The sequence below is a fragment of the Acomys russatus genome, chromosome 8, assembly GCF_903995435.1.
Source record: "Acomys russatus chromosome 8, mAcoRus1.1, whole genome shotgun sequence".
Taxonomy (NCBI): Eukaryota; Metazoa; Chordata; class Mammalia; order Rodentia; family Muridae; genus Acomys; species Acomys russatus.
In genome coordinates, this window is record NC_067144.1 from 69050668 (window position 1) to 69074729 (window position 24062).

At 47.4% G+C, this 24062-nt stretch overlaps 1 protein-coding gene across 1 annotated transcript in view; it reads left to right on the top strand.

The window, feature by feature from the left end:
* The window catches only part of Hunk (hormonally up-regulated Neu-associated kinase), a 110778-nt gene that overhangs the window by 72675 nt on the left and 14041 nt on the right, over nucleotides 1-24062 (top strand). Inside the window, exons 5-8 of the mRNA XM_051150191.1 lie at nucleotides 3355-3482; nucleotides 11178-11313; nucleotides 16327-16489; nucleotides 21048-21131. Coding sequence (XP_051006148.1) covers nucleotides 3355-3482; nucleotides 11178-11313; nucleotides 16327-16489; nucleotides 21048-21131 — 511 coding nt within the window. The remainder of the gene's footprint in view (nucleotides 1-3354; nucleotides 3483-11177; nucleotides 11314-16326; nucleotides 16490-21047; nucleotides 21132-24062) is intronic.

Consider the following 24062-nt stretch of genomic DNA (forward strand, 5'->3'; position numbering starts at 1 on the left):
AGACAGGGTTTCTCTGTGTGGCCCTTGGCTGTATAAGAACCGGAAGCTTCTTGTAAGGCAGTCAAGATATTGCTTGCTCGTTGGAGTTCCCTAGTGCCATCTTGAAGATGGTATCTTTCATCCTTATCTGTGGTCTAAAGAAGACAAGAGAGACAAGGGCCGGTGTATTAAGCTGTGACGAGTGGATTTTTTTTTCATTCTTTGAGGCCAAGAGGTGATAAGGAGCCAAATGACTTGGTGTCTTCAGGCCTCCCGAAAGGAAGTGTTTACAAAGGTTTTGGGGTTGTTCTTCGTTCAGACATTCAGCAAACTCCTTCAGGCAGCTCCTTCCCCACCACACAGCATCCTGCTTCTGGAGGCTTGCTGTGGCATTACAAGCATTCAACCTGTGACAGAGAAGCCACGTGTACCCGAAAGTAAGACATAACTTGAAAGGTGGCAGGGCAGTGTCTTTGGGCTTGGGTAGTTGTATGATGCCCTCTGAAAGGAAAGGCGGTCTTGAGGTCCTCACGTGTTGGCTTAGGCTCAGGGCTTGCTGTTGTTTCAGTGTTATGAGCGCACGAATCCAGAATTAGGTTCAGTAAGTTTATGACTCCGTATAACTAAAATACCAAAACTAATTTACTTGCTAAAATTGCCGAGACTAAGGAGCCCCAGCTTATTCCAGTAAAACCATTAACATAATGTAGTGAGGCCAGTGCTGAAGAGGAACTAGATGGCTGTTCATAGTTCATATAACCCTCCCTGCTAGGCGCAAGTGCTTGGGAGACTGGCAGACCTACTGTGATGACTTGACTCCCCTCAAAGCCTTGCCTGCCAAGGACCGTCACCTATTGAACCATCTCGCTGGCCCCAGACGGCTCGTCAAGCCACATATTACAAGGCTTTGCCTCTGAATCTCTGACTCCCTGAATTTGGAGCCAGGCCCAGGAACACACACTTTCGAGTGTTCAAGCAGGACTGATGCATTGGAGTGAGGAGTGAGCTCTGGGAAGTGGTGCACTGCGCATCACTCAAGGGAGAAGTCCATTTTGCCTCTTCCTCTTAGATGGTTCTCACTGAGGGAGAGAACCTGGCTTTGGTCCAGAAGCAATGCACAGAGGACACAGGCTCTGGCTTAGTATTTGGCCACCCCTCCTCCTTCATCCCTGCATGGGATAGGCGGCCTCCAGGCTGCCTGGAGCAGTTTATTTTGCAGGTGACTGTTGAGTGGTCTTCACTAACTATGGAAGAGGTCAAAAGTTTTCCATCCATTAGTGCCTGTATCCAAGGCCTCTTCATAGATACAGATCTTAGAATTTTGAGATGGCTTAGTTGCTTCCTTCTCTATTAGTGCTGAGGACTCCCCCACAGCCAAGATGTCTGGCTCTACCTAAAATACATCAAAGACACAGCACCATAGAGTGGGTCTTTGAGTAGGGTACCCATCCCACCTCTCCTTCCATCCCCTTCCAAACTGTCTCCCTCAGCTTACTAAGTTCCATCTGTTGTCACAGCTAGCCTGGCTGAGTTTTAACCCGGTGCGCCCCTTCATATGCCTCTGTTGCCTCCTTGCTTTCTTTTTGTGTGATCTGTCACTTCATTCTGACTTACAGCAATACTGTGTGCTTGCTGCCACGGTCTCCAGCCCTCACTCTGCCCTTTTTGTTCACTGAAACGCGATGATGATGCCTCGCCACGTTAAGTCACTTATTTGGCTATGGAACTTTTGTTTGTATCTGTTCACGCCCCACGGGATGTGTTGCACTGAACACACACCAAGACACTCTTGGCTGTGCACATGCCTTGTCTGTTCTTGTCTCGCTTTTCTTCGTTTATGTAATCTGTCACATGGCTGTGCCCAGCCAGCCACAGCTGCAGAGGCTCATGCATAAAACACTCACCTGAGAGGCTCTCTGGTCTTAAAAGTCCTTTGTCTCCTTAACTGAACTTGCTGTCCAACATTTTCTTGCTCTCTCTACTCTCATTTCACTCAAAGCAGTTGTGCTTACTAACTTAGAGTATGTTTGCCCATTGCCTGTGTCTATCCAACTCAAAATTCAAAATGGCGGCCTCCTTGTCTGCCTGACAGTACTCAGTCAGAGAGAGGCATCCAGCAAGAATCTGTGGAATGAATGTTTGTGTGTCTGCCTCCCTGACTCGAGTCTGAGTTCAGAGAGAGAGCTGGGGCCCCAGCTTATGTCTGAAATCCGAGAGTGCTTTATGCTGGAGCTGTGGGCTCCACTACCTGTCATTATATGGAATGCAGAGGCACCTCTGTGGAATTAGGCCTCAGGGGTCTTAATTCCAGTCTCATTGGCTCTGTTTTGACTGGAAATCCTGTTTCCGCCTGGGGTGCCTTTGATCAGTGGAGACCTCCTGGCAGACAGGCAAACATTTCTTCCCAGTCAGGAAATCTCATCCACATGATAGTAGGTTTATCCATGGAGAAAACACAATTCTCCCAGAAGACTTTGCTGTCCTCTGGGTTGCCTTTGGGTGGAAGAAATAAAGCCGGCTCTGCAATAGCTCAACCAGAGCTGAGATATTGGGCCAGGGCCTGGTGGCTGAGTCTCACAACAAGCAATCCAATGAGAAATAAGGCTGGGAAGGACTTCCCTTAGTGACAAGCCAGAGCAAAATTCAAGAGATGGATAAAAGACTGGCTTTGGGGGTGGGGTTTTGGTCTCAAAGGGCTGAGTGACGAGCAGAGGCCTCCTTAGCCTTGTAGGTCGTGCCTTGTATCGGTTCATCTGGCTCTCACGTCCTACCTTGTACATCATACCTGGAAAGGTCACAGGCTGGCAGGGTCACTCTTGATGCTCCTCCCAGTGGTCCCACATACTTTCCTCTGGAATCCTTCAGTATTGATGACATTTCCACCAATGTAACCTGAGTGGCCCCTACCCAAATGCTTCCGACCAGAATAGTGTTTGGTTTGGAATCTTTGTGTATATATAGTGAACTTTGCTGGGTATGGGACTCGGGCTGGTGATTTCGAGTCGTGCCCTTCCTGCACCTTTGTTTTGACTACAACCTGCCACATGAAGGCAGAGGTGCGACTTTCTGCCTATAGCATTGCTTTGGTGGTTCAGAGGCTTCAGAATGTGGGGGATTTTAGTTTTCCAGAGTTTTCCCTCCTCCTCAAGGCAGCTCTTTCTGCTCTTGCTCATCTCCAAGTCCCTTTGGTAGGTCTACACAGTGTTCTCGCCACAGACTTTCACATGTCAACTCCTCAACCATGACTTGATGCGAGGGTTCTAGAAAGATACCTCAGTCAGAGGCAGGGGCATGGATGCTGGCTTCATCGGTGTGCTCTTTGTCTTCAGCAACCTGGGCCTCTTCTGTTCTCACCTTCGTTGTCTCTCTTTTCAGAGGCGTGAACATGTATGCCATGTTGACGGGGACCCTGCCTTTCACAGTGGAGCCTTTCAGCCTGAGGGCTCTGTACCAGAAGATGGTGGACAAAGAGATGAACCCCCTCCCGACCCAGCTCTCCACAGGTAATGGCGCCTGCTGCTCTGCCTGAGGGTTCTGGCGCCTGTGCGCGGATAGGTTTGGACTCATTTTGGAAGTGGTATTTGTCTAATGGGTGAGTTCTTTCCCCAAGTTGAAACAACAGAAGTCGTTGGCCTTCCCATCCCTAAGAGGCCAGACCATTCTTGTGTGTGTGTGTGTGTGTGTTTGTGTGTGTGTGTGTGTGTGTGTGTGTGTGTGTGTGTGTGTGTGTGTGTGTTCCCCTTTTCCCTTGTAATTTGGAAGCTCTGATCCCCTCCTTCTGTCTTTGTTACAAAACGCATATATTAAGAGGGCCTTGCATTCCTTGCTTGGGAAGTCGTTGCAGGCCCAATTCTTTGAAAGCTCACCGTTTTACAGTGTTTCCTTGGAAAGGAGAAATTTTCTTTCATCTGTTTACTATAAAGAAATTATTAGTTTCATTCACTTATTGGGTCTGTGATTTGTTTTATTATGTGAATTTTTGAGGCAGTTCAAAAGCTTTCAGGGATATGTAGGTTCGGTTACTTCATTAGAATAAATCATAGATGTGTTTGAGAAGTTCCTCTCAAACTTTAGCAGCTTCCAGTCGCAGTAAAAGGCTTGAATAAAGATTTGGTTTCAGACTCAGTAAATTAACAGGATCTGATCTTTTGTTTGCGTCACAGTTCACATCAAGTTTCTGGCCTCCGCTCAGCTCTGAGGGTCATTTAATTGTTCTGTTAGAATGAATCTAGGTTCACTGAAATGAAGCTTTTGACCAAAAAAGGATAATTATTTAATTTCCCCCTTTCTGATACATGGATAAAATAGAGCATTTTACTTCGGCACTGTTAAGTATTTTTCCCTTGGGTTTGTAAGCGTCTGGGAAACTGACCCGAGATTTGCTCTTGTCAGTGGATCCGACTTGAAATGAGTTCTTGAGCGTAATTATCTAATCCGGCTGCACTTTCACCTTGCAAGTGAGATATAATCTCTAGAGGTTGAGAGCCAGAAAGCATTGTGTCTGCAGGAAGAGAAGCTGCAGTACTGACTTCTAGAAGAAATATTCCTGCCACTGGAGTCCTACCTCATTAAGTTAGAAAACATATGACATATAGAAGGAATCACCACATTGAAGCATTAGGGCACTTAGTGTTGGGAAGTGTTGCAAAGCATTGTGGGAAGAGTTCAGTCATACTTCCATTTATTTATCATTTCATATGTACTCTCTTAGTCCATGACAACTAATCACATGCTGCGCGTTCTAGATGCCAAAAAGAGAGGGAATGAGTCACACGCAGCCTCTGCCCCTCCACAGAGTGTAAACATCTACGGGAGAGTTCTAGGTGTATACATATGCCTACACACACACACACACACACACACACACACACACACACACACATTAACGTCAGATAGTTGAATGTCGGTACTTTAAGTGAAGTAATAGATAATAATTCAGCTAAGGGCATAGAAAGTAAAGTTTTAAAGAAAACTAATAAAATGTTTTCAAAAACAGTTTTTGGTTGAGACTTATTTTCTTTTTGATTCTCACATAGTTTAAGGCACCCAGTTTCCCACAATGCTGATATCTTGGGGAAATTTACTCTAGGAAGCTGACTTTCTTAAAATCCACAGCTCCATGCAAATTTATCACGTGTGTAAATTGCCACTAGCATCAGGGCACATAGTTGCATCACAAGGGTCCCTCTTTTCCCCTGTGTAGCCGTTGCCTTCCTCCCTGCCAACCTCTTGCTGGTCACTTTCCCTTCTCCATCTCTCTAGCATTTTTTAAATGAATGGATTATAGAGATGGACAAATGGACAAAATGTGTACAGATGTGTGCAAATCCCTTGTCTCACTAAGATAGATGTTAAATGTTAAGATGCATTTTAGTTGTTGGATGCATCAGAGCCTTGTTTCTTTCCACTGCTGAGCAGTGTTCCCGGGAATGAATGGACATACCACAGTTTGTTTAACCATTCACCCGTTGAAGGACCACTCAATGGGCTCCAGGTTGGGACTACCATCAACGAAGCTGCTGTGGTTTCTGTGAGACAAATGGCTAAGAACAAAATCACTATGTCAGTTAGTAAGTGCAGACAGTTCTGTAAGAAGGCGCCACACTGTTGTTCAGAGTGGCTGTGCCATTTGGTATTCCCCTTTGAATATTCCATTTGCAGACTCATTATACAGACTTAAACACTGTCACTCTTGGGGTAATCCTGATGTGCTTCTGATGGTTTAGAGCCCGCCTTGTCCTAAGTGACCCATAACACAGGACGCTAGGAAGATGCCGGGAAAGAGCAAGCAGGGGCCGCTGAACATTGGTGGGACCCTGAGAGGTTAGACAATTGCTGATTTTTTTTTTCTGCCTTAAGTCACAATAATAGTGGTCGGTCCCAATTCCCAGTGGCTTAGGACCACAAGGTCTTCCTATTAATTGTGCTTTCTATTAATTGAAAGTTGGATCAAGGATAGAAGACTTCCAGGCCCAAGTGGGGTCTCAACCCAATGTGAGACCATGCAGGGAAGGCAGCGTGGGGTGTGTGGGTATGTGTGTGCGGGTTCCTGCCCAGCAGCAAAAGCCACCCATGCCTTCCGTATCCAAGCATGGTACGTGGCCTCAGTCAGATAATGGGGATGGGGTAATGCAACCCCACCATGGCTCCTGAGGGTGGAAAGGCAGAGATACATGTGAATAGTGCTAGTGTGAGCTGCACACAGGTAGTAGGAGAAGCAGGCCATTGCAACAAGCCTGCTCCCAGTGCTCCCTCACAGTGCCATCTGCCATATCATGAGACGCTAGTTCACCGACAACAAGTGTCACCCCCCCCCCCTTCGTGGAACAGAATGCAGGCATTTTCCCGTCACCAACTTTTTACTCAATCAGGCAAGGTAAAAGCCATTGTTCCCAGTTTACCAATGAGGAAACTGAATCTCAGAGTAAGTAACTTGGCTTGACTGAAAAACCTGGATTTTCCTCTGCCTTCTGTTACTCCTTTCCCACATGCACACACACACTCCCAATATGAGTGTGCATATGTGTGCAGTGTCTACAGAGGCCAGAAGAGGTGGTCTGACACGCCGGAGCAGGAGTTAGAAGTTCTTGTGAGCCGCCCAACATGGGTGCTGGGATCTGAATTTGGGTCCTCACCCTTAACTGCTGGGCCATCCCTCCGTTCCCCTTTCCTTGTTTAACTCACACTCTTTTCCCTCTGCAGCCCCAGAACTTGCAAGCTTTATCTCTTGTCTTCAGGCCTTGCACATTGGGTGATGTCATTGGAAACTGAAAGTGTACCAATGTCACCATCTATGGAGAAAATGCATCACCATCGATTTGATATTCTGTCTGTCCTATCCGCAGTGACTGCACCAATTAAATCTTATTCCATTTAGATGAAATTCAAAGTTTTATTTTATTTTTATTGTAGCAAATTTCAGTTGGGGGGAGGGGGGACACAAAGTTGCAGTGCGCCTGTCCTTGTGCATCTATGAAATGTGCGGGGAATTGCCTCCTTGTTCCCAGCCCGTAGTTGGAAACCTTCAGCTTTGGGGGCCTTCCCAATTCGTCTCTCGTTGGTTTCCACTTTCTTCAAGTTGGCTCTTGCACATCACAGAGTTAGCGTATGCTTTTCGAGGCTGAGAGATTTTTCCGACAGTTTACTCTTTCATCACGGCGCCATAGCAATAGCATTTATAACACATTCCAAACAGACACTTCCAATTACGAGGATTTTGTCCCACAGATGGACCAAAGCAAAACTGAAGAAGCATTGGCATTGGTGAAGGCTGGGCCTGGTTACGATTTCCAAGAAGGCTTAACCACCCATTGTCAATGGATTCTTGGCTGAGAGGTGTTGAGAAGGCAGCCTCCTGCCAGGACAGGCCTCTTGCTCGCATTTGGCTGGCTGCTCTAATGTCAGGTGGCTTTGTCTGCTGTCTGCAGTCTTTGCCTTTGGCAGTGTCCAGTGCTCACACAGGCCAGTTCAGACTTGAGAAGTCTAGCTGCTCCTGAAAGAAAGGGTGTTAGCACCACGGTGGTATTATGTGCAGGTGATGGAGCCCTCATTTGGCCCGCTTCAACTGGAATTCAAGAGTCAGCTTGGAGCCTAAGAGTCAGCTTGCAGGTGGAGGGTGGCCTGTGACTATGCTAGATTCCACCTTCTGGGATGATGGGGAGTGTGTGGTCCCTCTTGGCCCCAGAGACATGGGTATTTTCAAGATGCAAGGACAAACTTCAAAGCACTTGGAGGCTGTTCACAAAGTCTTTTCAGGATAGGATGTGATGTTCGTGTTGTCCAGAGGCACATGACTCATCAGCAGAGACTTGAACTAAAATTGCTTGTGCTCATCAGCAATTTGTGACGATTTAGAAACTTTGTGGTGAAAATGGAACAGAAGCACATATACGGGTATCCTTAGCTGTTCTGGTTGATCATTTTTCAAAGAAGCCTGGCCCTGGGTACAAAAGGTTGCCAGTCTTTTAGAGGTGGGCATTAGGGATCACAGAAAGCACCCTAACTCAACACCCCAGTTCACTTAGTCAAACGTCCCCTTTTCCTTGAACAACAGATGCCCCTGTTTAAAATCCAAATGGTTTGTTAAGTGAGTAAGAGGGCTTGGCGTTCAAGCAGGAAGACCCGAGCACCCACATTAAAAAGTCTGAATAATTGCAGATAGGCCTATAGCCCCATTGTTGCGGAGGGCAGAGACAGGATTTGCCGGTTCTTGTTGGCCTCCAAGCTCAGTGAGGAGACCCTGTTGTGGAAGGGAGTGGCATAGGACACTTGGCATTGTTCTCTGGCCTCTGTGTCTGCACACGCCAAACCAAAACCAAACAAACAAACCAAAAAGCCCTCAGGTGACTCTTGTAGTATAAGGGTCCAGAGGGAAGGGAAATATCTGTTCAAAACAAAGAACCTCTTTTTTGGAGAGATTTAAGGCAAGTTTTTATTTGGAGACTTAGCTATAAAACTGACAATGTTAAGGCTGGAGAGATGGCTCAGCAGTTAGCAGCTCAGTTCCCAGCATACACATGGTGGCTCTCAGCCTTCTGTGACTCCAGTTACAGGGGGATGGCTCCTTCTGGCCTCTGTGGGCACTGCATGCACATAGTGCAATTACATACACGCAGGCAAAATCACTCATAAAATAAAAATAAGTGAATCTTAAGAGGGGAAAAGCCTGGTAGTGTTAAATGTACTTTCTGGCTATTATGGCACTTAAACATTCATTTGGCTCCTACGTACTTGCAGGCAGGTGGCCGCACACCAGCTGCAACCTGCATGAGATACCTATGGCAAAGGGCTATTTCTCTGGAGCTGATTCTGGTCTCACAACTGGCCTCGCTTTTGATTGCTCCATTTCTACCATAGAAAAGCCACTCACAGAGGTTTCATCATTCTTTAAAATGCAGTGTAAAATGGCAACAGAAGGCAAATAGAAAAGTGAATTTTCATGACTGCTCTTGGATAAGTGGGATCCTATTTTTAAAAAACTGGGAAAGAGTTCTTGACAATAAGACAGAACAAATTGGAGTTAAAAAAAAAAAAAAAGGAAATTGTTGTCTTGGACTTACTATTTGGTACAATAGGGATTGGATGTGTAGAGGCTGAATGGAAGAACTATTTGTTGCAGGCGGGGCCCATGGAGATAGTTTAGTCGGTAGAGCACTTGAGATGCAAGCGTAGGCCCCTGAGTTTGAGTCCCCATATCCCGCATAAGAACGGTGGGCGTGGTGAACACCAGGACCTGTGCCTGTAATCCCAGCACTAGAGTAGGAGAGACAGGAGGACCCCTGGGGCTAACTGACCAGCCAGTCTAGCCTAGTGATTGTGCTTCAGACCTTGTCTAAAAAGGAATACATGACATTCTTTTTTTTTTTTTTTTTTTTTGTTTTTTGTTTTCTCCCTCATTTTAATTAGGTTTTGGAGAATTTTATACAATGTATGTATTTTATATACCCCTCCCTGACTCCCCCCAGGTGACACCTTAGATGGTCCTTTAGCCTCCACATACATGCACACACATGTACACACACCTGCAGGTACATGTGCACTTGTATAGTCATGAATATGCTTACATACATAGCAGAGGAAAGAATATTACTTTCTGAGAGTAAGGAGGATGTGTTTTATGTATCCTACCCTGGAGGCTGGCCTTGAACTCCCGACTCTTCTGCCTCAGGTGCTGAGATCACGGGCATGTGTCTTCCTGCCTGGCTCTATGGTGTTAGGGATCTGACCAAGGACACTCATTCACTCTGCTGAGTGAGTTATCTCCCCAGGCCCTTGCAAGGCGCTGTAAACGATGTCATAAAACAAGAAATGTAGTCTCAGAACTCAGGAAAAGCAGGCCCTGTGTGTGTGGACTCTCACTCTGTCCGTGTGTGAAATCTTACATGAGCAGTTTTGTACCTGAGATCTTCCAAAATAGAATGCTGTGTGTTGTTCAGTTGTCTCTGCTGTTATGATCATAAGGACACAGACGACCGGTTCCCTCGCTCCAGTGTTTGAGGTCACAGGCATTCTGTAAATGTTTGTTTAATGAAAGGAGACCCAGGGCATTAAAACAAATTATGTGTGCTGGGATTTGGGGAAGAGGGGCTGGGAGGGTTTTACGGTTTTGTCAATGGATTCTCACACCTGCCCTTATACTTCTGGTTCAGTGTGGCTGACCTTACTATACCAAGTCTATGGACTGAAAATAAGAGCAAATCCTATTGGCACACACTCTGCCCAGGCAGCCCCTTCCTTTCAAGGGACAGCATTAGATGCGCGTGGGTCTGCGGTGCGGTGCTTGCTAAAACTTTGTGACAAACTAGGATTTGAAGACACGACACTTCAACAAAGCATGCAGATTTCTGGTGTCGTGTCTGCCTGGTTCACGTGGCTAGTTCATGTGGGTTTAGTCTACTCTGACTACTGTATTGTAATCTCAGAATGCTTGGGGAGAGTGGGGGGGGTGGTGCATTAGGGAGTTGCTTTGAAACAAAGGACCACTGGTGAGAGGCATGTGTAATCCTGGCTACTCAGGAGTCTGTGCTGGGGAAGATAGAAGCCTGCCTGAGCTACAGTGGGAGTTCAAGGCTAGCCTGGGCTACTTTGCGAAAGCCTATCTCAGAATAAAAAGAAAAATAGGGCTGAAAACAGCTCAGTGATAAGAGTGTTTCCCTGGCATGTATGGTGCTGCACGCTTAATCCCTGGTGCATTAAATGAATCAATTAGCCAAAAAACCAGAAAGCACCTTTCTGGCCTTAAAAGACATGGTGGCCCATGGTAAGGACCAAACTTAGTCATCACCATGATACTGGGCATTTAAAGAAATGTTTAGTTTCTACTCTTTTATCCTCCACACATATAAATAGTTCGTCTCTGTGGTTGATCTCTGAGTGACAATAAGAGCACACAGCTTGTTCCGGAAGTGCACGGCCCAGGGAGAGCAATTCTTGTTCTCTTGGGTACCAGGTGTGCCCCTTGGGTATACAGCACCTCTGTGAAAGACAAGTGTGGCAGGAAAAAGAGCTTCAAACTCCAGGCGTCTGAAGGTGGGGGCTGAACTCACGTTCTGTGAATTCTGGAGTCGAAGCCCCGCTAGAGACCCCAAGGTCTGGCAGGAGCTCTTGGGGTTAAGAAAGTGGAAGCCCACTGCCTGTGGCTACCGTGATTGTGCCTGCGTTCAGTCTGTAACGTGTGCTCTTTGCTGACTACCTCGCAGGAGCCATCAACTTCCTGCGCTCTCTCCTGGAACCAGATCCCGTGAAGAGGCCGAACATTCAGCAAGCACTGGCGAATCGCTGGCTAAATGAGAATTACACCGGGAAAGTTCCCTGCAATGTCACCTACCCCAACAGGTAAACTGGTGCTTACAGAGGGCCACCTCCTACAGGGAGATGGGGCCTGCCCCAGGAGCCCTCCACAGCTCTGACAGGGAGCTGTGCCCGACTGAAGTCAGTGCTGTTTATCTTCCTCCCTCTTGCCTGCCTGTGCCCACCGCTGCAGCCACTTACCGACAGATGGGCCCGTCTTGTTTGTGAGGAAGACGGAGCCAGGGCCATCCCATGCGCTTGTGCCAAATGGGTTCTGTGGAGCCTGGTTAGAGGGATGGGAGCTTGAGCTACAAAACATCCCCTCAGCAAGCCTTGCTCTGTGGGGTACATCTTCCCTAAGGGGCACTTCTTTCTCCTCTCTCTCTCTCTCTCTCTCTCTCTCTCTCTCTCTCTCTCTCTCTCTCTCTCTGTGTGTGTGTGTGTGTGTGTGTGTGTGTGTGAGAGAGAGAGAGAGAGAGAGAGAGAGAGAGAGCGCTACCCAAGAGATCATCTGCCAGCAATAAGCTTCTTGAATCCCATGGAACTGAGTCCTTGCCTTCTGATGCTTGACTCTTGCATCTTTCAACCCCGAGCCCCTTGCTTTAAAGTAACAGGAGTGGGAGCAAATGAGGTCGGACTTCAGCTGCCGCATTATGGGCTGCTTGTGGAGGCCTTGCTTCCCAGTTGCCGTGAGGGAGGATTATAGGCAGGTGCACTGAGAGGGGAATCACCCGGCCTGTCTCTGCTGGAGTGTAGACACGGATGGGAAAACAGCACTAGAAGCATTTCCTTTTTCTCTGTGACTCACTTTTCACACTCTTACCCACTCTGAGTGAGAGGTAAGGACCCTCCCTTTGGCTACTTCAAGCACGCATGGGGAGCTCCTGACTCCAGCCTTCTGGGATGGCCAGTCTCTTCCTCCTTTTAATCATTGAGAGCCCTATGAGGTCTACCAATCTTGGATCAGGACCAGAGAGCCACAGACAGAGCAACAGGGAAGGGGTATCCTCTGTAGCCACATTTTTGAAAATCCCCAAGCCTTGGGCCAAGAAGGTCTAGAAATATCCACCAAGCCATCTGAGAGCTAAGGTGATGAGTCCTTTAAACAAGATGGCTGCAAGGTTCTCACTTGGGATGTATTTGCATAATGTGAGTGGGCAGACATTTGTAGGATCTACATCTGGGCTACTTGACCAGATTAACTCTTGCCCTGGCCATAGAGAAGGTGACTTTGTCTAGTCAGCCTGTACGATCCTCGCATTGGCTTGTGGGCGGTAACTTAGACAAAGTCTGAGTTACCTCGGTTGTCAAGGGAACCTGGAAATAGACACCGCTTTCCAATACCTGCTCAATTTGGGCCAGGAATGAAACAGATACCAGAAAAATTATCCTCCTGTGAGCCTGCAAACAGAGCTGAGGGACCATGTCCTACCTCTGTGGAGCAGCGCGCAGCCTGCCTTCTGGTGAAGAAGTGGGTGGCATTGGTGGCCATCAAAGGAGCCATTAAGTGATGTAGTCACTGTCTAAGTGACCATAACCCATCCACCCAACCCTGCAGCTGTCCGAGGCTGTGGATCTGGCCCCAGAAACACTGAGGGCACCTCCGTTTAGCCACCTCATCAATGACAAAGACTTATGATGTGGCTCATAGTTTTGTAACCTCACCACAGGGGACAGGAGGCAGGCTTTGGTGAGCTAAACCTAAATTCAATTTCTTACACTGTTTTAGCCATTCTGGGGGTAGTGTGTGTATGTATGTGTGAGTTTGAGGGTGTGAGGGTGTGTATGTGTGCACTCAAGGGTGTGTGTCTGAATGTGAGGGTGTGTGTGACCTGTGTATGTTCGAAGCTGTGTGTGTGTGTTTGTGTCAACAAGTAGCTAATAGATGGTAAAAGAGGTAAAGGTCTTGTTTAAAGAAAGTGGCAGTTTTGATGTCTTCTGTTATCTAAAGTTATGGCATATTGTATACAGATGACGAATCTGTTTTGATAAGATAGGATACCAGAATTCTAAAATATTGGGGGAGGTATTTGTTATTTACAGTTTCATTTTGAGAAAGTATTAATTGTCAAGGCAATATATATATATATAATTTTTTCTGGCAATTGTTTTTCTGGCTTTAGTAGCCCTTAAATAAAAGGAGAAGAAGCATACAGCCAAAGATGCATAATACATGTGTCTATGTGTACACACACAAACACACACACATATGCTAAAGATACATAATACATATGTATATGTACACACACACACACACACACACACACACACACACACACACACACACACTGAAACATATTGTCAGTGTTCGTCTCCCTTTGGGAAAATGAAGAAAGAAAAGACCTGAGTTTCACTGCTCTTCTGCACAGCTTTCTCCTATGAAGTCATTTGGCCTCTAAGCTGCTTTCCGAAGCATAGGGTGGAATAACGTTATGAGAAATACTTTATGGTGAATACTCATCCCAGCCGGTCAACAGGTGTTGGCTGGATGCCTGGCCAGCCTTCCTGGCGTGGACACAGACTTCTGACAGAGAAGGTCTTGCTTCCTCTTCCTGTCTTCTTGTGGCGCCTGGACAGCCCACACCCACAGTCAATTCTGTACATGGGCCAGAATGAAGCCAAAATAGTATCAAGACAATTTAATATGAATTTACTTAGCTCAAATTATAACTTACATTCTAGAACATTCTCTTCTCTACCCTCCCCTTCCCTTCCTCTCTGCTGTCTAATACAGGATCTGGTTATATGATCCAGGCTAGCCTCATACTCATTGTGCAGCCCAGGCTAGCCTGAAACTGTGTAGCCCAGGCTAGCCTGATACTCACCTTGCAGCCCAGCCTAGCCTGAAACTGTGTAGCCCAGGCTAGCCTGATACTCATCTTGCAGCCCAGGCTAATCTGATACCACTGTGCAACCTAGGCAAGCTAGAAGCTTGTTGCACACCTCTTATGTGAACCTCCTGAATACAACACTGGAATTACAGATGTGAGCCACCACCATTCTCTATAGTAGCCAAAAACGTAAAGATTCAATAACAAATATGTTAGAACCAAATGTGCACGTTACCAGAAAATGTTTAAACCTATATGACTCTCAGTCAAAGCCTACGTTCTGGGGGGAGTCTCCTGGGTTTGAAGAGAACAGTTGTGGAGGGCAGAGATGGAGCATTTGCCTTTGCTCACACACCCCTGCCACCTCCACCCCTCCCTTTGTTCCCGCTGGGTTGGCACACTACAGCTTCCTGCATTCTGAGGAGGCCACGATCCAGGATTCCAGGTGTGCGCTCCCTGGAAACACACATTGGTGACACCAAGAGCTCTCATACAACTGTGTCTCGCATGCTCGCTTTCAGTTTAGTTTAGTTTGGGGGACAGGTCTTCTGCCCATCCCAGTATGGAGTCTCCTGAATAGCAGAGGTGACAAACATGTGCCACCAGATGAATCAGCAATCTGTTTTGGTAAGATAGGAGACTAGAATTTTAAAATATGTGTTATTTACAGCTTTATTTTGAAAAAATGTTAATCTTCAAGGCAAAAAATATACATTCCTGGTAGTTGTTTTTCTGGCTTTACTAGCCCTTTAAAAAAAAAGAAGAAGAAGAAACATACAGCTAAAGATATACATTATCTATAGCTATATGTATCCATCTATCCATTTTATCTAGCTATATTTCTATATATACATTTGTAAATATGTTTTCTAGTTTCCCAACACTGCTATCTCTTGGTTTGATTAGCTTGGAAGTTGTTAGTGTTTCTTTCCCCTTTGGAAAAATAAAGAAAATAAAGCTGAGTTTTACGTTACTCTTGTGCACAGCTTTCGCCTATGAAGTCATTCGGTTCTAAAGGCACACCCGGAAGTGTTTAGGAATGACATAGCGTAGTGTCTACAACTTAAAATATTTTTAGCAACAACAATAACAACCAAAAGTGAAGCAGGCATGGCAAAGCAAGCAGGATGATGAGCACATTGCGCACGCACATGCTCACCACAGTCCACGTTCCGTGTCTGAGGGTCCTCCTTAGGATCTCCCACAGTCCTCGCTCCATGTCTGAGGGTCCTCCTTAGGATCTCCCACAGTCCTCCCTCCGTGTCTGTGGGTCCTCCTTAGGATCTCCCACAGTCCTCCCTCCGTGTCTGTGAGTCCTCCTTAAGATCTCCCACAGTCATTCCTCTGTGTCTGTGAGTCCTCCTTAGGATCTCCCACAGTCCTCGCTCCATGTCTGAGGGTCCTCCTTAGGATCTCCCCTAAAAGAGGCAGTAAAAATCTACAGACACCAGGTGGACAGGCGGATCTCTGTGAGATCGAGGCCAGCCTGGTCTGCATCATGAGTTCAGGACTACATGGTGAGCTGCCTTCAATGCTCCCACCCACAATCCACAGACGCTCGAGTCCTCTATATAAAATGATATAATTTGCACATAAACCATACGTATTCTTCCATATACTTTAAATCACTAGTTGATTTATAATAGCTGTTATATTTTATTGCTTAGTGAACAATGACAATAAAAAAGGCTTTAAAATCTTTATGCTTAGTATGAATATAGTTTCTTTCTTTTTTTTTTTTTTTTCCTGAAGTTTTCTGTCCAAGATTAATTGATTCCTATAGATGGGGAACTTACAGGTATGGAAAATACATTATAGAGTAAACCCACTACCTTTCCATAAATGTGGAAAATTTCAAAATAAAACGTCTGTTGGGGCTGGAGACGTAGCTCAGTTGAGACAGTGCCTTCCCAGCATGAGCAAAGCCCTGCCATTCCATCACAACACTCATAAAGCAAGGCTGACACTGTGCGCCTCCAATCCCAGCCCTGGAGAGGCGACCTCAGGGTCTGGTGTTCAAGGTCACTCTCAGCTGCTCAGAGAGTATGAGCTCTTCTGGACTGCATGAAGGTCTGTCTCAAAAAAAAAAAAAAAAAAGAAGTGTATGAGTGAGCGACAGGAACTCAGTTGTCCCCGGGGCCCTCTGCGGATCCTTCTGCCTGCCATGTTTGCGTGTCACTCTGTGAAGGTGGAAAGATGACCGGCTCTCTGTATCCACCTCTCGTAGGATTTCCCTGGAAGATCTGAGTCCCAGCGTGGTGCTGCACATGACTGAAAAGCTGGGCTATAAGAACAGCGATGTCATCAACACGGTGCTCTCCAACCGCGCCTGCCACATTCTGGCCATCTACTTCCTGTTAAACAAGAAACTGGAGCGCTATTTGTCAGGGGTAAGTGGGGACCCTAGACAAGTGTCTTCTGCATCATGTTTCGGAGCTACGGACACTTGATCCAGGCTGTTATTTTAGCCTAAAACGTGAGGCCGAGTCCCTTGATTGTGGGATAAAGGACTAGGACAGCCCGATTCGTAGATCGTGCCGCTGAACCGAGATGCGTTCCAAACGCTCTCGGTACAAGTTAGGCCTGGCAGATCCCTAAGCGGCTTAGCTTTGTTGTTTTCTGTGCTTAGTCTGTCACCTCTGAGCTTTTTGGGTTCTCTGCTTTAGAGGAACTGGAGTCTCTATTGCTAGTAAAAGTTATGGAGCAGAGCCTGGACCCACAAAACCTGGACCACGGAAAAGCTCCTCACCGGTCAGCCCTCGGTATGATGGTTTGTGTCTGCAGGAGTCAAGTGACCGTGGGTCAAAAATATTTAGAATATTGTATTAGCACTGCACACGTGCACTTTTCTCTCACTCTTCCCTAAATTATGGCTTCATAGCATTTACATTGTGCTCGGCATTGTAAGTCTGAGATTTAAAGTGTATGGGAGTTGAGCATAGTTTATATGCAAATGTTGTTGTATGGTTACCTGTAAAAGACACGAAATTGGGATTTGTAAGAGGCCCTGGAACCACTTACCCCAGGGTGCCAAGGGGGAAAGATGTATTTAGGTTTATGTCTCCAGAAAACAAGAACACAACGGCCGGGCTTCGCTGGGTTGACTCCTGTAGCCTCACACAGGCCAGAAGCTAAAAAAGCCCTAGGGACGTGGCGGAGAGATGCATAACAGTTAAAAGCTCTGCTTGCTCTTGCAGAGGACCTGGGTTCGATTCCCAGAACCCACAAGGTGGTTCTCAAGCATCTGTAACTCCAGTCCTGGGGGATCAAATGCTCTCTCTGGCCTCCCCTGACACAAGGCACTCACATGGTGCACATATGTGTACGCAAAACACTCATTCACATAAAATACAATTGTTTTAAAAATGCAAGCGCCCTGTGCCACATGTGAGGCACAGCTTGGCCACCAGTGGTAATTTCATATTATGGTGCCTGTATCACCTTGGCCATAGTAGCTCATATGTTAGTCATCTCTCTCTAAATGGACAATGTCTTGAAGAGAATTCTGTAAGAGTGTATAGATCCCGTACAAAGCTGCTTTGTATTAGCAGGGAAGGGTCGGTGCAGTACGGTCCAACTCTAACAGTCAGAGAAACTCAAGATTGACGGAAGTCCATCTGAGACATGACTGACCACTCACTCTCTTAAAGAGGACCTTGGCCCTGTGTTTCTTGCACCTTGAGGTCTAGTGGTGTGTCTGCGTCTCTTTTAGGAAGCCAGATGGTAAGATCAAACTTCTAAAGATGGTTCAGTGCTATTTAAAGTCACACAAGGGCATAATGTGTCATAAAATGCCACCAACCAAGTAGGTTTAGAAACCGTTTAAAGTTTCTGTCTTAGAGCAAAAGATGAAAATCTGCCCACAGCTAGGGGACAGGATCGTCCCCTGACAGGGCAGAAATGACCAAAATAGTATCCATAAGGCATGGTGGTCCCAGTGACGCTCCTGTTAGCCACCAGGCTGAGAGCCAGTTAGACAACAGGGCTCAGTGTGTGAAAAAGCTTGACTGGAGGCCAGCCAAACGTCTGCGTGGAAGTGCAGGTGTCCTCAAGCAGATTCAGCATATGTTCTGCTTCCAGGAAAATTTACCCAGAACTTTGTGTGTGTGTGTGTGTGTGTGTGTGTGTGTGTGAGAGAGAGAGAGAGAGAGAGAGAGAGAGAGAGAGAGAGAGAGAGAGAGAGAGAGAGAGAGATGAGAAGAAACACTAAAGTGCTTTCCCAAACAAGAGCAATGATCATGAGATGATCATGAGGAGATAAATGTTTTATGCTTCTGATGGGGCCCATCTTGACCTCTGAGGCTATGAGATGGTACCCGTGTGGTAGACATCAGTCATAGGAAAATGACATCAGGTGACGTGTTATCCTTATTCTGGTACTGTAATAAGCCACTCTGACAGGAAACAACCCTGGGAAGGAGAAGGTTTGCTTGGTTTTATACTTCCCAGTCTCAGTCCATCATCGAAGGCAGTCAGGGTAGGAGCCGGAGGCGGGGACCAGTGGAAGAGGGCTACCTGTGGCTTGTGGTCCAGCTTGCTAACTTTCTTATACAGCCTAGAAACACCTGCTCAGGGAAGGTCCTGCCCACAGTGTGCGGGGCCCTCTACATCAATTAATAACCAAGACAGCCCCTCACAGACACACACACACACACACACATGCGCGCACGTGCGCAGACAAGCCTGGTACAAGCAGTTATGCAGTTAAAACTTTTCTCCAGGTACATCTAGGCTGACAGCTAAAACTAACATAGAAAGACGGCATCTGCAATGTAGCATCAATATGTAATGTGTATTTATTGTGTAATATGTAATAGATGCCATATATATGTAATGTGTATTTATTATCTAATATATCAATATGTAATAGATACTGCATACATATGCATGTATATTATAGTCTGTCTTTTGTCACTGTAACAAAATACCCAAGAGCTTGATAGTCACTTAACAAAAAGAGGTTAGGTTGAGCCCACACTTTGGAAAGTGAAGTCAAGCCCATGCTCTAGCATCTGGGAAGCATCCCAATCCTGTGTTACAGGGAAATGACTTCAGGCAGAAGGGCTGAGAGAGCACAGTGGCCTCCCTTCCTAACTGCCCGCTCCCTTGACAGCTGACTTGCGGTGTGAGGCAGGGTCAGTCCCTCCCGCGAACAATGCCCCTGATGACCTAATGACCCTGGGCCAGTCCCCGTAAATGCTCTTACTGCGTCTTAACACCGACACATGACGGTCCAAGCTTCTAAAAGGAGAACTTCCAGAAGGGAATCTCAAACCATAGTGACATAGTCTGTTAGTTTATTAAGCGATAATAATAATAATAAGAAGTGGCCCTCTGCTCTCATCAGAAGAACCTCAGGGACAGTTAGGGCTTGAGGCCGCTCTTTGATTCCCTTCTATAAGAAGACCGTATCTCCCAGTATCTTCCTGACCTTGTCCTCTGCCTCTCCCCCTTTTCCTGTGCATTGTGTAGTTTAGACGATGTATTCATGCCACAGCACATGATCAATAATAAATATGCATGTTCCTGTAGATGCCTCTGCACAGCTCTTTCGCTCACTAAGGCTCCAGATAATACCATTTGGAGACCACGCCAGAAGCTAGAAGTCCATCCTTCAGAGGGCCCCTGAATGCGAGGAGCTTGTGCGCACACTGATGACTGATGTTCAGAAATTTTTGAGTATCTTGATGGTGCTGACGTGTGAATCTCCTTGCTACAGACTCGGGTGATCTAGGCCTTTGGTGTCTTTCAGGGCTAGGTGGAGGGGTGCTTGTTCCGAAAACAGTGTCCAGTGGCTGTTTCAGCATTTACACCTGGCAATTTTGGTCACTCGCAGCCCCTTGACACTGTGGCATAGCCCATGTCAAGCAAGAGGGACACTGTGTCAGAAACTCCTAGGCTGTGTCTTGTTTGGCCTGGCCTCCTTGCCCTCTGCTGTTTTCCCTCTCTTCAGTTTTGTCTAGCATTAGTTTCAAGCATTGCAAAGCTAAGTGTGGCTTTGCCTTGTGCGGAGAAGCGTTTGGTTTGACTGAGCAATAGCCCTTAACCCTGGTGTAAGACTCCAACCTCTAGGCAAGTGGAGTGAACTGATCTTGCCTGGGACTACAGCTCCTTCTTGCCGTAACACCCAGATGTGGCTCCTGTCATTGCCCTGTAGGCGCTGCCCCAATTGTCTTAGCTATCACTGACAGCCCAGTGAGCAAGAGTGCCCATCTCCTCCCCTTGTTTGTCCTTTCTTCCTTTCTTTTCCACTGCTTTCTTTTCAGAACCAAGAGCTACCGTATTTTAAGCTTCCTCCTCCACTGGCTTCCATCGTGGCTTGCTGTGGCTTTCCTTTCACGCTCTTTGTCTTTGTTTTGCTTATTTGAGACTGGGTCTTCTGTCCCAAGCTAGTCTGAAACTTTCTATGTAGTCAAAGATGACCTTGACCTGATCCCTCAGGACCCATTTCCCGAGTCCTGGAATTACAGGCACGCGTCACCAGGCCTGGTTTTATTTAGTGCTTCAGATTGAACCCAGAGCCCCCAAGTCCTAGGCGGGCATTCTACGAAGCAAGCTATGTGCCCAGCCAGGTCACAGATTGAACTCAGAGCCCTGGAATCCTAGGCAGGCCTTCTACCAACCAAGCTATGTGCCTAGCCAGGCCACAGTAAGCAGTGAACGTGCTGCCTCCTGTCAGCCTGGTAAGTAGGTTGTCCTCCCAGCTTAACTACTTGGCATCTGCCCTCTCCTTCTACGGTAAACATTGGGCATATGAAAAACCAAGACCAAGTAGAGAGCAGAGGCGGGCCCAGGGCTGTCTGACTGTGGGCCTGGGTTCGCTTGCTCAGCACTGAGATGAGACTGCACTGGCTCAAAGAGTCATGACTGTGTCGTGGACATTTCTATCTCCCAAGACTTAAGCTGTGTGTGTGTGTGTGTGTGTGTTTTTTTTTTCTACCCCTGCAGAAATCTGACATCCAAGATAGCATCTGCTACAAGACCCAGCTCTACCAGATAGAGAAGTGCAGAGCCACCAAGGAGCCCTATGAGGTGAGTGGCCCCGAAGCAAACGCCAAGGGCTCTTAGTCCATTTTAAGGGGAAGATGGAAAGAAAGCCAGTTACCATAGGACACAGGAATACCCTCTTACAGGCGAGCCCTGGAGAACTGGCTCACAGTGGACCCAACCTTGCTCCGCCTCCAGACCACAGCCCTTATGTGCCACATATCACCAGGAGCATTGAAGCATCTGTGTGCTCAGCATCTGTGTACTCATCCGTGGCGCAGACCACCGACATTCAGTCTTGGGAGGCAAGATGCTAGGATTTCCCCCTCCTCCCCCAGTCTGTTAATGAGACTTGCCAAATGCCTTTTATTTTTAGAGTTTCATTTTGTATATTCATTGTACATAGCATTGCTTTACTCAGGACATTTCACACATGTATACACGTGCTTTGGGCATACTTCCCCCATGCCCCGCCTTCTTCCTTTGTTCTCCTAGACACCTTTGCTTCTACTTTCATGACATATGCATATGTGGTTTTGTGTATCTGTAAGATCTAGGACCCACACACGAGAGAAACATGATATTTGTCTTCCTGGCCTGGCTTAATTCACTTAGTGTGATCCACCCCCCCCCCCCTTCAGTTTCATCCGTTTTCCTACAAAAGACCCAACTTTGTTATTCTCTATAGCTGAAACAAAACAAAACAAAAATACCACCCAAACCCTTCGTGTATGTAGACCATATCTTCCTTACCCATCCGTCAGCCGTTGGACACCAGGGTTGGCTCCATGGCTTGGCTGTTGTGAGTAGAGCTGCAGTAAATATTGGGGTGCAGGAGTCTCTGTGATGTGTCAGCTTGGAGGTCTCCTGGGTGGCTAGTTCATAAAGCCATCCAGATGAGTCCCTTTGCACATTCATGGTTGGAAACCAAATGCTGGGGTACTCAAATAGAGCCGAATGACACAGTCGGCACGGGAAAGAAAACAGAAAGTGAAGAGCTGGGAAATTTCTGGGTGAAAGTGCATCTGGATGGATAGTCAGCTGTCCCCGGGGTCTTGAGACGACTTGCAATGTACCTGAAAGGAAAACACTGAGGTTCTTAGATTTAGCCAGAATAGTATCCTACGGCAGCCCAGGTGTTACAAACTTGGACCAGAAAAGTACACATCGTGAAGGGGTTTTGCTGTGGGTTTTCAGACCCAGCGCCAGGAGTACAGGGCTTCCTGACCACCAGAGTCACTCCTGGCCTCTTTTTGCTCAGTTTCACTCTGAGGAGACAAAACCCTCAGCTGTAGAGTTTGTCAGAACTGCTGGGGCCCTGGCACTGGAGCTTTGTGGAAAACTCAGGAAATAAGAGCTCCAGCTCCAGACTGTGGCCACTCCCTCTTTTCCTACATCCAGTTTTTATCCTAGCGAGCAGCTCACCTGGGGAGGCCACCCTCTGGGGTGGATCCTGCCTGTCTAGGGATGTGATCACCCTGAGGGCTGAGTGAATATTAGAGGAGCTCAGGTGTGGGGTCAGCTCTGAAGGTGGCGGCTGCGCTTGTTGGCTGCTCATTTTAGACAGAGCCTGGGGACAGGAAAGGACGCCCCCCCCCCCACCAGGAGCTGAGAGACCCAGGTGGGACGGGGAGCTGGGCAGGGGGGAAGGTGATGGAATGAGATTCGGAGAGGCAGTTGGGGTAGAGCTAATTAATTGCCTCCTTTCTCTGGGGCCAGCTGTGATGCTCCAGGATAAGAAAAGAAAAGAAAAGAAAAGAAAAAGGCCTTTGGGAGGGTGGACCATCTCTAGCAGACCCCCAGCAAGAGACCTTAGGCTGATGGTAGGAAAGTCGACTACAGACCCGGATGCATCTGAGCTCCAGGAGCTCCAGGCCCGGCTGACTCATTCCCATTCCGTGTTGCCCTTGTTTGCCTGAGTGGATGTGGCTCAAATGTCGCCTGTGCCTGAGTGCTCCCCACTGCTGTCCTCCCCGAGGGTGGAGTAGAAACACAGGCATCCATCCTTCTCCTTGACAAGTCCCTTTTGCACCCCTCAGATCCCCACTCTGGTCCTCACCTTCACCTGCTCCCAGCCGCTTCCCCTCTTCTCCTGGAGGCTCTGCCATGTTCCCCTGGTCCCCCATCCATCCTCCCTCATCTCCCATCCCCTCCCCTTCACCCCTCCCTCGTGGCTGTTCATTACTCCTCCACACAGGAGGCAGAGTGGGCTTGTCACTGTCCGGTCACATTGTGCCACTTCCCTTCTTGAAGCCTTTGGAGGCCCCATGACATAGCCACCCATGTGGGAGTCAGCTTCCATTTGCTTTGGCCCCATGGCTTGGCCTCATATCCGGTAGAAACCCAGTCTTTCTCTTGCTTTGTGCCTACTTCCCTGGGCCTAGGAGGTATGTTTTAGTCACTCGGCCTACCAGGGTCGTGTCTACCTTGTTTCTTCTTCCTGGATCTTCTCCCCGACTTCCGTTGCCCACTTGGTGCCTTTGTATCTTCAGATTTGGTGGTACAGCCAGCCCCTCATGGATTCTTGCCACTCCCTGACATTGGCCGCTTGGTCCCGGTTCTCTCTGATGCAGCTGCCATGTAGCAGTCTGTTTACAGGGACGGTCTGAGCACTTTCTCAGGGAGTCATCTGATAAACAAATGACTCTCCCAGCTTGGTCCATGAGTTCCACAAGAGCAAGGACTGTTTTAGCATCCAACAAGCCTGTGTGGTTCCTGGCACGGCGGAAGTACTCAGTCAATATTTGCTAAGTGAACAAGTGGAAGAGTGACAGGGACCTTGTCCTACGTCAGAGAAAGGATCGAACTGAGAGGCAAGAGCTGCCGAGGGTAGACGGTTCCAAATGCAACACTTAGTTCAATGCCCACAGCATCTTAAGCAGGAGGCATTACCACTAGGTGGTTGGGAAAGGCCTCTCGCTAGCACTCGCACTGAGACTGATCACCCTACTGGAGTCAGGAGCATGCATAATTCAC